Below are 14,345 nucleotides of genomic sequence, written 5' to 3' on the forward strand. Positions count from 1 at the left end.
ATTTCTGTTGTAGTCTTGGCTATCCTGGAACTGGCTTTATAGACCAGGCTGGCCTCCAACTCAGATCTGCCTACCTTTGCCCTGAGTGAGTGCTAGGATTAAAGGCATGTGCCACCACTGCCCAGCTTAAGTGCAACTGGATTTAAATGTTTCCTTCCTACATTGAAGGTGTACCTAAATAAAAAAATATATAAATTAAAAAGAAAATTGAAAAAATTAGTACAAAGAAAAGCAAGTTTATTTACACAAATTACAGTATTAACCACATCTAAATAATAGTGATAGTTCTGTCGCCACAAAAGCAGCCGACTCTACTTTCAAGAGAGCACTTTCCGTTTGAAATACCACATACTCCACAGCCTTTGTTCTGGCCAGGGCTGCTCTGTAGCCCTGTGCGGCTCAGAACTTACTATGTAGCTCAAGCTGGCCCTGCACACGCAGCAATCCCTCAGTCTCCCAGGTGCTGGGATTACAGGGATGAGTCTCCATGCCTGGCTCAGCCCTTTCAAGTAATCCCAGAGTAGTGTGTCATTCTCCTTCAGTCTCCTTTCCAGAGCTGCTAAGCATGAACCCAACACAACAGGAACGCTGACTAATCCTCAAACATGTGCCCAGCAGATGAGCTAGAAAACCAGCGGTCTGTGGTCTGCATTTCCCTTTGGACAGATCTCTACAGGACTGGAGTTGGTTGTGTGCTGCTTGCCACACGCCTTCTTCAATCGGAGTCACTGCTGCTGCTTGAAGAGTCCGTTGACATAACCTCGACATCATCTTCGTTTTCCTTGTTGTGCCCAGGAGGCTCCAGGAGAAAGTCACTGCTGTGATTGGGTGGGAGCATGTTCACAGACATGTCATTTGACTGCCATGGGTACTGTGGAGCAAGGACATCTGGAGAAAAGAAGCACATGGGATCAGTTCTATCTGTAATCCACCTACATGTCAATCACCCACCTTTATGCAAGTATTTTAATTCTATCTACCCACCTACCTTGTAGTACCAAAGACCTAACAAGATTAGGGTTCACATGTGCTAAACACACAAACAACAAACTGCATCCATCTACCACCCCCGCCATGGGTCCTGTGCCATGGTCCTATATATAATGGCTAGTCATCCGTATCTGTTGCTAGTTAATAATTCTTCCAAGCTTCCTACTCAAGTTGCTGGTGTGGTTTGTCTCTCAAAAGGATTATAACTAACCAACAGTGTAGTACAATCGCAATGAGAAAGAAGGGAATATCTGGGAATTAATAAGCACAGAGTTCCCAAATCTACACTTTAGGACACAAGTAATAGCTAAAAATGGGCTTCAGAAAGCACAGTCCCCCACTTACGTCCCTTCTCCTTTAGAAAGAATCTTTCACATTAAAACATGGCACCTACAAAACATGCCCGCCTCACAATTGCAAAAATGCTCTTCAGAGTAGTAGTAAAGGAAAGGTCCAGTGCCAGGGAGGGTGACAGAAGATGCACGCAGGGACAGAAGTGTTTGCTGCTAGATGATGTTTCACTGGCACCTATGAAAAACCTTGGTCTGCTTGCAAACACCCTTCCAGTTCACATTACCTGGCAGTCTACCTGCTGCAAGGGCATCCCCTGGGAGATGACCATTCACACCACTTGTGGAAGGGTTGTTCATCTGACCCAACAATCCACTTCTCATCTCTAAATCAGTTGGGTACGGCCTCCGAGGGTCTCCTAAAACAATAAAAAGAGCTTCTAACTCAGGTTTTAAAGAAACATTTTATGTCCTTTGAAGTAATCTTTCCTTGGTGCACACTAAAAACCTCAAGCTCTTCGTGAGACAAGAAGGGTCTCAGTATGTAGTCCATGCTGGCCTCAAACTTGCAATCCCGCCTCAGCCTCTCCAGTTGTTGCCTTTACAGTATGTACTATACAGTATGTACTACCATACCTTGCCTGGTTGCATTTAAAATTCTCAAGCTGGGCATGGTGGCACATCCATTAATCCCAGCCCTCAGGAGGCAGAGATAGGCAAATTATAACAATCTCAATTCTTCCAACTTAATTTACTTTTTAGTAGGAAACGTAACAATGATACATACTCTTGAGAGAGAACAGGTCACAGATGGCCTTACTGTGACACCTTTATTAGCAGATGTTATTTTAGACAAGTGCATTCTACATTTGAATAGTTTTAATCTTCTATAAGAAGCATGTTACCTGGAACCCAAGTCAGTGGTGCACACACAGCGTTGCTTGCACTAATTCTATGTGCGTATTTAATGATTTCTTCTGAGGAGATAGCGCCTGAGTTGAGAAAATAGAACAGTTCAGATCAGCAAATATAAGTTTAGAAGAGTATACATCACTATCACCCATCAGACTTAATTTCAAACAATCAGAAAATAGGATAATCTCAGCATCTACCTTCCTTAACACCTGCATATACACTGAAACTGTTATGAACATTTCCAAACTAAACATCACAATCACCCATCATACTTAACTTCAAACTAATCAGAAAATAGGATAATCTCAGCCATCTACCTTCCCTAACACCTGCTTATACACTGAAACTGTTATGAACATTTCCAAACTAAAGAACCAAGACACCATTCTTCAAAATCAGCTAACATAAATTTGAGACCTGTATGATAATGCTCAATAATCTCAATTACTAGCGGCCATCAAATGCAGAACTCTTCCGACCACCACTGTGAGGAACAGTAAAATGAGGGGAAAGCACTTTATTCCAGCAACATCCACGCTGCTAAGCCAGCAGTCCACATCCTGTTGACTACTGAGGAGGAGGTTCTAGATGGACCGGGCACCAAACAGAAATAGCAGCTGCCTCTGAGGAACAGGAGCAGCTCTTCCTTCTATCCTTTGGACCTATTTCAAAAAGCACTATGGACTTCTAACCAGTCGGCAACCTCTCCTAAAGATTTGTTTCTTGCTATAGAAGCCCTCCCATCTCTCAGAGAATGTTAACTCTTTTCTCACATTTCTAACCATCAGAAGCAGATTCCAAACGGGCAGAGGAAAACAAATCAGACCAAATGTACAAGGTATTAAAGCCAAAGAACCATAATTACACTCTCAGTATTTGGAGATCCAGTGAGCTCTGATGTAAGGCTTTAAAGTGGGCAAAAGGCAGGCAAGCAAACAGTGCTCCCATCTCAGGTTAGTGTGGTCACCATTGTTCTCTCTGCCTAGCCTGCAAGATCCTATGTAAACCCCCTTTCTCTTTCTTAACAGTTTTATAGACTGTTTTTACTGTCTTTACTATACATGTAAGTGAAGGGCACAAGTGATTGCTTCTTATAACTAGAGGAGGGTTGTAAGACATGTCTACCCTCTCTGGGATGCCAACTACAATGTAAGAACACAACACACTTAACAGTGAAAACCTACTGGGCATCCTTTCAACAGTGTGATTAGTATTTTTATCAGTTTAAAAAAGTTTTATGTATAAACACATGTGAGAATGTATGTAGGTGTGTGTGAAAACATGTCAATATGGGCACACGCACAGCTTTGTATGGGTTTTAGGGATCACACATGAACCACAAACTTTTCACCCACTGAATCATCTCCTGAACCTTTATCAGCTTCTTGAGACACAGACTTGCATTTTAAGTCAGCCAGCCTACCCATGATACTAACCTTTTCTTGCTTTCTCTATTGACTTGAGTTTCTCCTTTGCTTGGTAAACAGCTGTTGCCTAATTTAAACAAAATTTAAAATGCAAATTATCCTTAACTATGCCAAGCAGTTTCTAGATTGAATCACAAGGTTACTAACCCACAGGAACAACTTTTAAGACTCAGAAATCTTTGAAATTTAACTGTAATCTTCTGAAACTCCACTTGATAGGTTTAATGAAAGAAATATATTCATGACTCAGCCTCCCATTAATAAACATCTGTTAGGAATATATGGAAGGACAGGGAGGGAACACTGGGGAAGGAGGATGGGAGAGGGAAAGGTGGGGGTGCAAGTAAAAGCATGCTCAGAACCCAAAAGAAATAAACCAACCCTGTCTCTAAAAACAAAACAAACAGATGTAACAAATGTGGATTTCGAGCAACAAAACAAAAGGAAATTTTCTTTTTTCCTACTTTTCTGTATGTCTGATTTTTTTTCTGGTGAGTAAATATTACTTTCATAAGAAAAAAATAATTTTTAAAAGCATTTATTAAAATCAAAACAAAAACCCCAAAGCATTTACTTGGGGTCTCTTTTTGGGGATTCTAAGTTACCCTAAGCCACTCAGACTCCTTTTCCTGGAGCCCATGTGACACATCTGGAAGCTGTTCATCAGGGACAAGAATGGCAGCACCACTGAGTCACATGGAAGTCACACTCAGTCGTTTCTGTGATCCTACGATAATTACGTTAGCAGTTAGCAAAGTAACTGGACTAATCAGAGCAAATGAACTACTTCTTCAAAAGAAGTAGCCAAGCCAGCATGGTGGTGCACACCTTTAATCCCAGCACCCAGGAGGCAGAGGCAGGTAGATAGCTCCAAGTTTGAGGGCAGCCTGGTCTACCTAGAGAGTTCTAGTCCAGCCAGAGTACATAGGGAGACCCTGTCTTAAGGTAAAGGAAAGGAGCTGACAGAGATGGCTCATCATACAAGGACCTAGGTTCAGTTCCTGGCAACCATACCCACACTGCAACTCAAAATAATCTGTTAGTCTAGTTCAGGGGCCTGATGCCCTCTTCTGGCCTCTGCCAGCACTGCAAATATTTGGTGCACTTACATGGACAAAACATTCATACACATAAAAATCTTTTTCTTTAAAAATGTAAATAAAAGGGGCTGGGAGATAGCTCAGTGGTTAAGAGCACTGGCTGCACCTCCAGAGGCCCTGAGTTCAACTCCCAGCACCCACATGAAGGTCACAACAATCTGTATCTGTAGTGGCATGGGTTCTGATGCCCTCTTCTGATGTGCAAATGTACATACAGACAAAACATCCATATACACAAACTGCGTGAATAAATCTTTTTAAAAATGTAAATAAAAATGTTTTAAATAGTAGATATCAAAGGAAAACCTAGTATAGAGCCTTGATCGATAACAAACTTGCCTACCTTAAGATGGAAAAACAAAATAATAAAATTTTAAAGAATTTGTGAAAATAGTACATGTTTATTGACTTAAAATATTTCATAAACTGGAGATTTTAACTACTAGTATCAAACCTGAATTAGGCCAAATTAAAGTAAAGCTTCCTATTTTTATAATTTAAAATATTTAAATAAAGCCAAGCAGTAGTGGCACATGCCTTTAATCCCAGCACTTGGCAGAGGCAGGTAGATCTCTGAGTTAGAGGCCAGCCTGGTCTACAGAGCAAGTTCCAGGACAGCCAAGACTACACGGAGAAACCATCTCGAAAAATCAAAAAAAAACAATAAAGGGGGAGGGAGAGTTTTCCCCTTCAAAATGTAGCCAGACCTTTCAGAAGAGAATGAAGCAGCCCTCTTCAGGACTAACGGTCGACTCACCAGTATCTGCTCTGCCTCCTTCAGCTGTTTCTGCAGCTGCTGAATATCACTGTCCCTCTTCTCAACTTCTTTTTCTAAAGCTTGCATTTCATGGTGGACTTTTCCCTGAGTAAGTGCTAATTTCATTAGTTCTTGAAAATCCCCATCTCTGTGAATTAGCAACTCCAAGACCTGACAAAAAGAGTTGATTCCATCAGATAACAGGATAGTCAAGGGTACCACCAACGAGACCAAGAACCCATACTTGAATTGGCTAGGTTTATAATCAGTATTAACAATATACACAGCCCATTTGTGGTAATTTGGGGAAACAGTCTGAAGATAAAGAATTTCCACTTATTCTGCTCCTTTCCATGAACAAATCTTTCAGAAATAGTACTGTGCTAAATTCAGGTTTATTCATCTCCCAAAGATAAAATTAAAAAGTTTGTCCTTAAACATAACATACAATGAAATAGCTGGGCAGCAGTGGTGCACGACTTTAATCCCAGCACTCTGGAGGCAGAGCCAGGTGAATCTCTGTGAGTTCAAGGCCAGCCTGGTCTACAGAGCAAGCAAGATCCAGGATAGGCACCAAAACTACAGAAAAACCGGTCTCAAAAAACAAACATCAAAAAAAAAAAAAACAAAAAAAAAAAAAAAAAAAAACCAATGGAATAAAAAGCTCTTCCAAGGTATAATGGTTTGAGGTGACTTTAGTTGGCACCAAAAACTTTAAAAATCTTGAGATGCAAGTTGCACTAATATATTAAAAGCTATTAGAAGTCAGCTATTAGAAGCTAACTGGGATACATTTAAAACTGTAATTTCACACCCAGTATTGCTTATAGTGCAAAGAGCCTAGAAAATGAGGTAGTTTCAAACAAATAATAAAATAAGCTGGGCAGTAGTGGCACCCACCTTTAATCCCAGCACTGGGAGGCAGAGGCAGAAATCTGCCTGTCATCAAAAAAAAAACCAAACAAACAAACAAAAAAAATATATAGATAGAGATGGATGGATGGATATAGACAGACAGACAGACAGACAATAGGTGGTATGCAGATATGGCAAAATACCACAAGGTTAATGGGCAACATAAGCCTGGGGTTCAGTTTGTAGCCCTTCATTTGCCAGCAGTATACACAGGAAGTCACTGCCCTCCAGGAGCCTATTTTCTCTAAAAAGAAATCTTCCCTAATAACACCTGTTATATACCAGACTGTTTCAAGGACTCATGATATACTGCATGTTACAACACACAGAAGAACTCAGCACGCCAGTCAGGTTTACCACACCAGTAATCCCAACACTGAGGTAAAGGCAGGAGAATCAGTAAGTTCAAGGCAAGCTGGGGTTACATAAAAATCCATCTTTAAAAAAAAAGAAAAAGAGATGGGTGATGGTGGCACAAGCCTTTAATCCCAGGACTTGGAAGAGGCAAATGGATCTCTGAGTTCAAGGACAGCCAGCACAGATAAACCCTGTCTAAAAAGACTGAGGAAAAAAAAAAGATCATATTTGTTTTGGTGAGAACAGGATGTTACTTGAAATCTTTAAATTGATACTTTTTTTAAAAAGCACAGTTTTATTTAGACAGTGTCTCACTATGTAGCTCTGGCTGTCCTGAACTCACTCTGTAGACCAGGATGGCCTCAAATTCACAGAGATCTGCCTGCCTCTGAAGGTGTGTGCCACCACGGCTTTTTAGATTAAAAAAATTAACCGTTTACCTGGTTTTCCTCATCCAGCTGTAACAGCTTCTGATTTCTTGAAATTGCCAGCATTTCTATAAGTTCCCTAAAAGAAAAATAACCATCAGGGTAGGGTGGTGCTTGCCTGTAAACTCAGTATTGGGGGAGAGGGGTGGCGGGGGAGACGTATTCAGGCCAGCTTGGGCTACCTAGTGAAACCTTTTAAGAACACAGTAAAAAGAAAATCTGTGAAAGTACATAAAAAGAAACTGTTTGACCTGCTCTCTGCCCCAAGACTATTGGGTTCATGGTCCCCCCAGCAAGCTGGACACTCATGGGACTGTACCCACTTCAGCTCTCACAGGCTACGCACATCATCACCAAAAGTCTCAGCTGTGCTTTACAAAAAAAGAAACTACCTGACCTGGACTGTGGGCCTGCCGGCCAATTCCAGAAGGGCTGCAGCTTACGTAGGTCTGTTTTCTTGAAGTAAGGGCAGTCCTGACTGTCACGACGATGGGGGCTTTCCCCTTACGAGGCTTCAACTGACAGATTTAGGACTATCGTTGACCATAAATATGGAGGACACATAATTTAATCTATCTCTGCCACAGACCAGCCATCATCCCACCAAGTCCTGCAGGTTTCCGGGCTTTTTCGGATGACGGAATCACATACCAGCCGCCTAATGAGTCTGATGACTTCGCAGCAGCCCATTTCTCGGGGAAGCTTGCCTTGCTAACACCAGGAGGAGGCCCATCAGTGGACTCCAGAAGGCTGCAGCTCGACCCTCATCAAACTGGTTCCCAGCAGTTCTTACACATCTGACTCCCTCGTGACCCTGGGCTCCTTCGCGTCGGCATCTCGCCTTCCCTTGACCCCAGGACCCCAGCACCTCATCAGCTCCTCACACCCCAGTGCACTCCCTTTAACTATCTGTTGAGTGTCCGTGGGTAGGGTCCTTTCTTACAGGCGACTGCAGTTTTGACTGTCTTGGGGGTTCCAGGTCATTGTCACTGAGATGTCCCCTGGGTGGGGAAGTGCCGCCCAAAGCCCCGGCAGGCAGCAGACCCCAGGACACCGCACTCCGGGGAGACTCCCCAGCCGCCTACCCTCGCCCACGCCCACAGCCGACGCCGGCCCGACCAGCTTCCCAGGCCGCGGTTACCTCGACAAGACCTCCAGATCTTCCAGCGCAGAGAGCAGCCGCTCTCGTGTGCTGCCAACGCCTGCCATCACCGAGACGCCTCCCACCCGCTCCTTCTCCTTCTCCCCACTTGAAGAAGCCGCCATCGCCCAGCCGCTCCCCGACCGCCGCATGCGCACTGGGAGCGAGCGGCAGGAGGGGCGGGGCCGGAAGACGGAAGGAAGAGCCACCGAGGATGGGACAGAGAGGCCGCGCTAGAGCGCCGCCTATGGTCCTGGAGGTGCACTGCAGTTCGGGCGCCCTCTGCTGGGTGGAGGAGGACTTGTGTTGCGCCCCAGGCTGGCTTGCGCCAGCTGGACTCAGGATGAAAGCGAGAGAGAGAGAGACACAGTGCCCAGTCTCCGGGGTCTTCTGCTTCCTCAGCCGCAGAGGAAAGTTTCTAACAAACGGATTTTAAGAAACTGAGAGAATTGCATAATTATTAATTTCCATTTTGTCTGTATTCCCATAAATATCATCCCGGCCACCGAGTTTGTTCTCCCATGAGGTTTGTAGTAAGCATCTTAAAGCAGGAACTAAAATTCTTTTTCCCTTTCCCACTCTTTGTTTGGCAAACTCAGAGCTCTGTCTACCTCTGCTCCAGAGTGCTGGGATTTTCAAGTTTTTTGTTTTTTTGTTTTTTAATAGTGTCTCATGTTGCCTAGGCATGTGCTACCGCACCTGGTTTATGAAGGACAGGGGCTTGAACCTAGAGCTCCATGCATGCTAGGCAAGCCCTCTACCTACTGAGCCATATCCCAAGCCCTGGAGTGCTGGGATTAAAGGCATGTGCCATCACCACCAGGCTATTAAAATTCAGTATCTTAACCACTCTATGTATAGGGTTCACTGGTCTTAAATTGAGGTTAAATAAGAAGGGTGGTGGTGGTATACACCTTTAGAGGCAGGCAGATTTCTGAGTTCTAGGCCAGCCTGGCCTACAACGAGAATTCCAGGACAGAAATTCCATAAAGAAATCCTGTCTCAAAACAAAACTGCTGTTAAACAACATCCATCTCCAACTCTTTTCATCTTGTAAAATGTAAATTTTATACTCTCTAAAGACCAACTTCCCATTCCTGGAAACCACATTGTAATTTCTCTTTCTTTTTGTTTTGAGGCGGGGGTTGTTTGTTTGTTTTTGTTTTTGAAGACAGGGTTTCTCTATGTAATAGTCCTGGCTGTCCTGGAACTTGCTTTGCAGACCAGGCTGGCCTCGAACTCACAGAGATCCACCTGCCTCCGCCTCCAAAGGTGTGCGCCAAAACACCCAGTGTACTTTCTGTTTCTATCTGACTGTTCTAGGTGTTTTGTATGAGATAAATCACACAGACTGTTCAGGTATGGGCTTTTCTTTTCTTTTGAGGCAGAATCTTGCTGTGTGAGTTAGTCCTAATCAAGGAAGGAACTCTCCTGCTCATCTCAGCTTACTGAATGCTGAGCCACTACACCAGGCTGATTTCATTTAGCATAAATGCCCTCAAGTTTCATCCACATTGAAATGGATTCCAGAGTTTCCTCTCCTGAAGTCTGAACAATACTCCATTTATGCGCACATCCTACCCACCATCTGACGGCATTTGGTTGGGTTGCTTTCTTGGTTTTTTTAGAACTCATCTTTAGGCTCCTGTATCTTCCATCAAAATGCTTTGCTCATTAGTCAAGATGACTGGAGAACTGAATGAATCAACAGAATGCGTGAATGGCAGTTCAAGAAAACAGTGTAAATAACTGACGAAGTACGTATTCCACAGCAGGACAGTGTATCAGCATTGGAAGTGTGTCTCTTCCCGCTCTTCAACACAGTAGGGAACTTTCCCTCCCTGGAAAACTGAGAATTCCAGCTGCTGGGAATGAGGACTCTTGCTGAGTCGTGTTGCTATTAGCAAAAAGACAGGGTGAAGACACTACTCACGGCCAGCCACTGGATGGGACAGTAGTAGTGACTCTGCTCTCACCATTTCGGGTCTAGTCCTGTCCACTGTCCCGTGGCGTCTGACTCCTCCTGGGCATGCAGAACCCACAGTTCCCTGAGAGACTCGTGTTTATAAATCCACTCACAGGCACAGCTGTGTAATCCAGAATGTCAGTTTATTCACATATAATGAAAAACAATGGTGCTGAGCACATTTTCCCAAGAACAGACCTATAGGAAAGTCCATTATCGCCATAGTTGTTTGGTGAACTCGAATTAGAATAAACGAGGATAAGTTACAGGTGCTGCCATGAGGCCATGCGCATCCACAGTGCGGGGATATTTGTGTTAGAGATCAGAATGTTTGTGTTCATGAGGCAGGGTGCCTTCTTCCTTATACAGTGCAAGAGACTCACGGACTCCTTTTGTTTTCTGCCTACCCCCATCTCTATGATGCTTTGCTGTGAACACATCAATCATCAGGCATCATAATAAACCGTATTTATAAACATGAAAATAAGCATTTGACAAACAAAATGTTAACACTGTCACTTCCAGAGCCCCACTTTCTACCACGTGCCATTCCATGGAGGCAATTACTTTCAGTATTTTTAAATATGACTTTTACTATTTGCTCCCCGATTTTTAAGAGGATCTGCATATACCCTATATGTCTATTGAACTCTTTACATGTGTATTTCTTTCCTATGATGATGAACCAGAACTCTATGTCTCATCAATATCCCATTCCTCTTCCTCTGTCCTAGTTTAGGATCCAAGAGTCTGTGAAATCCGTGATGCTCACATGCTTCACTGTTATTTGCACCCATCTATTGGTTGTTATTTACATCAGGTATCTAATAGAGAAGCTCTGCAGGGATTTTTAAAGAGAAAAGTGTCAAAAGACCAGATACATAGTTCTGCTCTATGAAAACTTTCCTCAGTTATAAACTTATGATTTTTTTTGAGACAGGGTCTTAACTACATAGCTCTAGCTGCCCTGGAATTCTCTATGTAGACCAGGCTGACCTATCTCTCTGCCTTCCAAGTGCTGGTATTGAAAGTGTGTTCCACCATGCTGGGCTATATTATGAATGTCTCCCTGTGGGCAGGAAATGTGAAAAGTTTGAAGACAGGGCCTTTAAAGAGGTGATTACATCAAATAAGGGTTATTAGGGTAGGGCCCTAGCCACCTGACCGGTACCCTAAAGAGAGTAAGAGATGTGCCAGAGATACAAAGAAAAGGCCCTGTGAGGACGCAGTGAGGTGGCTCTTTGGAAGCCTCAGAGGGAAACAGCAAGCCAGGCCTTCTGGCTTTAGGCTCCTTGGTCTCAGACTCTGACCTCCAAAACAGCAGAGCTATGGGAACAGCCCCAGTGGCGTATATGGAGGGCTTGCATGTCCTTAAGGATCTGCAGGGTTCACCGAACGATACTGCCTCGAATGTGCATGTGACCTGCTCTCCCCACCCCACCCCACTCTTTTTTTTTTTTTTTTTTTTTGGTACCGCATACCGAAGCCAGGGCCTTCTGAATATTAGGCAAGTACTCTACCACTGAGCTACATTCCCAGGCCCTCTCCCCATCCTGATATATGTCGCTGTCCTGTCAAGACCTCACACTAGGCTAAGTGCAACTTTGGCTGCTACCTGTCTATACCAACACAGATGAATACAGATGGAGAAAAACATACCGGCCTCTCGGTTATACTAAAAATTCATGACTAGAAACCCGGGATCTCCAGTAACTCTCACTGAGACTACATGATCACGCCATGTCCATGTTCTAAATCCTCTCCATCTCCTCGGCATTATTTCACATTGCTGCCTGTCTCCGAGTACCCAGCATCCCCTTTTCCCTCCCCTCCCAATTTAGGATCTTGCTTTACTCCATGCACCAAGAAGCAAAATCAGAAGGGGCTTCCATAACCTGTCTGCATTGTGTGAGACCACCCACATGCCCACCCACATGCCCACCCACATGCTCACCCACATGCCCACAGACAGTCTGCCTGGCACACAAACACCCCAACAGTTGAGCGTGGAGAACTGAACCTTTTAGGAGGTGAGCGGGAACTCCTGTGAATGGATTGATGCTGTTATTTCACGGAGTGAGTTAGTTACTAGGGAGTGAGGGTCCTCTTCCCTCTGGCAGTCGAGCCCTCCGGCCCTTTTTTCATGGGCCCTCACTAGAATCGAACCCTTGGTCCTGGACTTTTCACCCTCTAGAACCATGAGAGGAAAAGCAGTTTTCAGGAGTTGGTTCTCTCCTTCCACTATGTGGGTTCTGGGGACTGAACTCAGGTCTTCAGGGTTGACAACAAACACCTTTCTCACCCAACCAAATTTCTGTTCCTTACACATTACCCAGTGCCGGAGGTTTTGTTATAGCAGCACTGCATAGACCAAGACACTCAATAGCTTCCCCAGCCACCAGCGTGTCTGTACACCAGTGTTGTATTCAGCAATTCCTCCTTTGTATGTGACGACTACACACGATGTAATAAGCAAGTGGGCACTAATAAATATTGAATTTACTATTGATAGGGATGCTGAAATCACCAAAGACAAGATACAAGGGGAAATTAAAGACACTAAAAACAAATTAGAATTACTTACAGCTTGCCTGCAAGAAAATAAGAAAAAGCTTATTCTCAATATTTCACATAGTCCTCGACATACTTTAAAGCAGATTCCAAAATGTGAAACATCCTCAACCAAAGATGGAATATCTCACAGTTACGGTGCTGGACACTGCTATGGAAACTTGTAGGCATTAGTCCATCATCTGCCTCTGTTTTGGGAGCTCCTTTCCCTAGCCATTTCCCAAATTAAGTTTACAGGCTCCTGTTCAAGATGAAGGATGAGGTAGAGAAGCAGAATTAGTCATTCCTCTCCCAGGAGCCGGGCAATGAGAGAAGGAAACAAGGCCCACTACATCCATTAACTCCATTTTCCAAGAAGCAAAAAGCATTGAGACTCTACCAGAAGGCATGGATCTCAGAGCCTCTAATCTCAAGTAAAAATAATAACTACTTCAACATCAAGCTTCAGTTTGTGCTTACCAAGGTGTCTTAGTTAGGCTTTTATTTTTATTTTTATTTTTTGAACAGTTTCTTGTAGCTTTGAGCTTTCTGAACTCATTGTAGCCAGGTGCTCAAACTCAGAGATCGCTGCTTGCTGAGTGCTGGATTAAAGCTGAGCCACCACCACCCGGCAAGTTAGGCTTTTATTGCTGTGAAGAGACACCATGACCACAGAAACTCTTATAAAGGAAAACATTTAGTTGGGGCTGGCTTTCAGTTCAGAGGTTTAGTCCATTACTGTCATGGCAGGAAACATGGCGGCAGGCAGGCAGGCAGACATGGTGCTGGAGAGACAGCTGAGAGTTCTACATCTAGATCTGCAGGCAGCAGGAAAAGCCTGAATCACACTAGGTCTGGCTTGAGCTTCTGAGACCTCAAAGCCCACCCCAAGTGACACACTTCCTCCAACAATACCACACCAACTCTAATGAGGCCACACTTCCCAGTCCTTATGAACCTATGGGGCCATTTTCATTCAAACTCCCATACCAGGGATGGGCTCCAGAAGGCCAAGTTTCACTATTACTAATTACCACTTACTGTATCTGAAACTCTGTCACCTCTCAGCAGGGAGCTCAGTGTGGTGGCATATGCTTGGAACGGCAAGTCTTGGGTGGCTGAGACAGTAAAATCACAAGTTCAAGGCGAGCCTCAGCTACACAGTGAGATCTCTTTCAAAAAAATAAAATAGAAGTTACTAGGTCAGGGTATGGGTCTCAGTAAGTTGTGCTTTAGGAAAACAGCACCAATGTTTAAAATCAATTAGAAAGCTTCAAAATGTGTCATTTAAATTGTTTTTCATAAATTGAGTTACCCAGTTAACTAAGACTTCTGTGCATTAGGAAGATTCACAATATGAATGAGCTACACTGGAAAACCTTCCTCAGAAGCAACCTACCTCCTCATTTCAAAACCACAATATGGGCAGGCAAGATGGCTCAGCAACTAAAGACACTTGCTGCCAACCCTAATGACCAGAGTTCCATCCCCAGGACCCACATGGTGAAA

The 14,345-nt window shown here is 43.8% G+C and overlaps 1 protein-coding gene across 1 annotated transcript; it reads right to left on the reverse strand.

Annotated features, from left to right (window-relative positions):
• Nucleotides 1-216: 216 nt before the first annotated feature.
• Med4 (mediator complex subunit 4) lies at nt 217-8,499 on the reverse strand. The gene is made up of 7 exons (XM_028877653.2): nt 8,321-8,499; nt 7,192-7,258; nt 5,480-5,650; nt 3,632-3,689; nt 2,186-2,272; nt 1,568-1,699; nt 217-888 (listed from the first exon to the last, which is right to left on the reverse strand). Exons 1-7 carry the CDS (start codon nt 8,470-8,472, stop codon nt 716-718), a joined length of 840 nt encoding a protein of 279 aa, XP_028733486.1. The 5' UTR covers nt 8,473-8,499; the 3' UTR covers nt 217-715.
• Between the last annotated feature and the right edge of the window lie 5,846 nt (nt 8,500-14,345).

The sequence above is a fragment of the Peromyscus leucopus genome, chromosome 9, assembly GCF_004664715.2.
Source record: "Peromyscus leucopus breed LL Stock chromosome 9, UCI_PerLeu_2.1, whole genome shotgun sequence".
NCBI lineage: Eukaryota > Metazoa > Chordata > Mammalia > Rodentia > Cricetidae > Peromyscus > Peromyscus leucopus.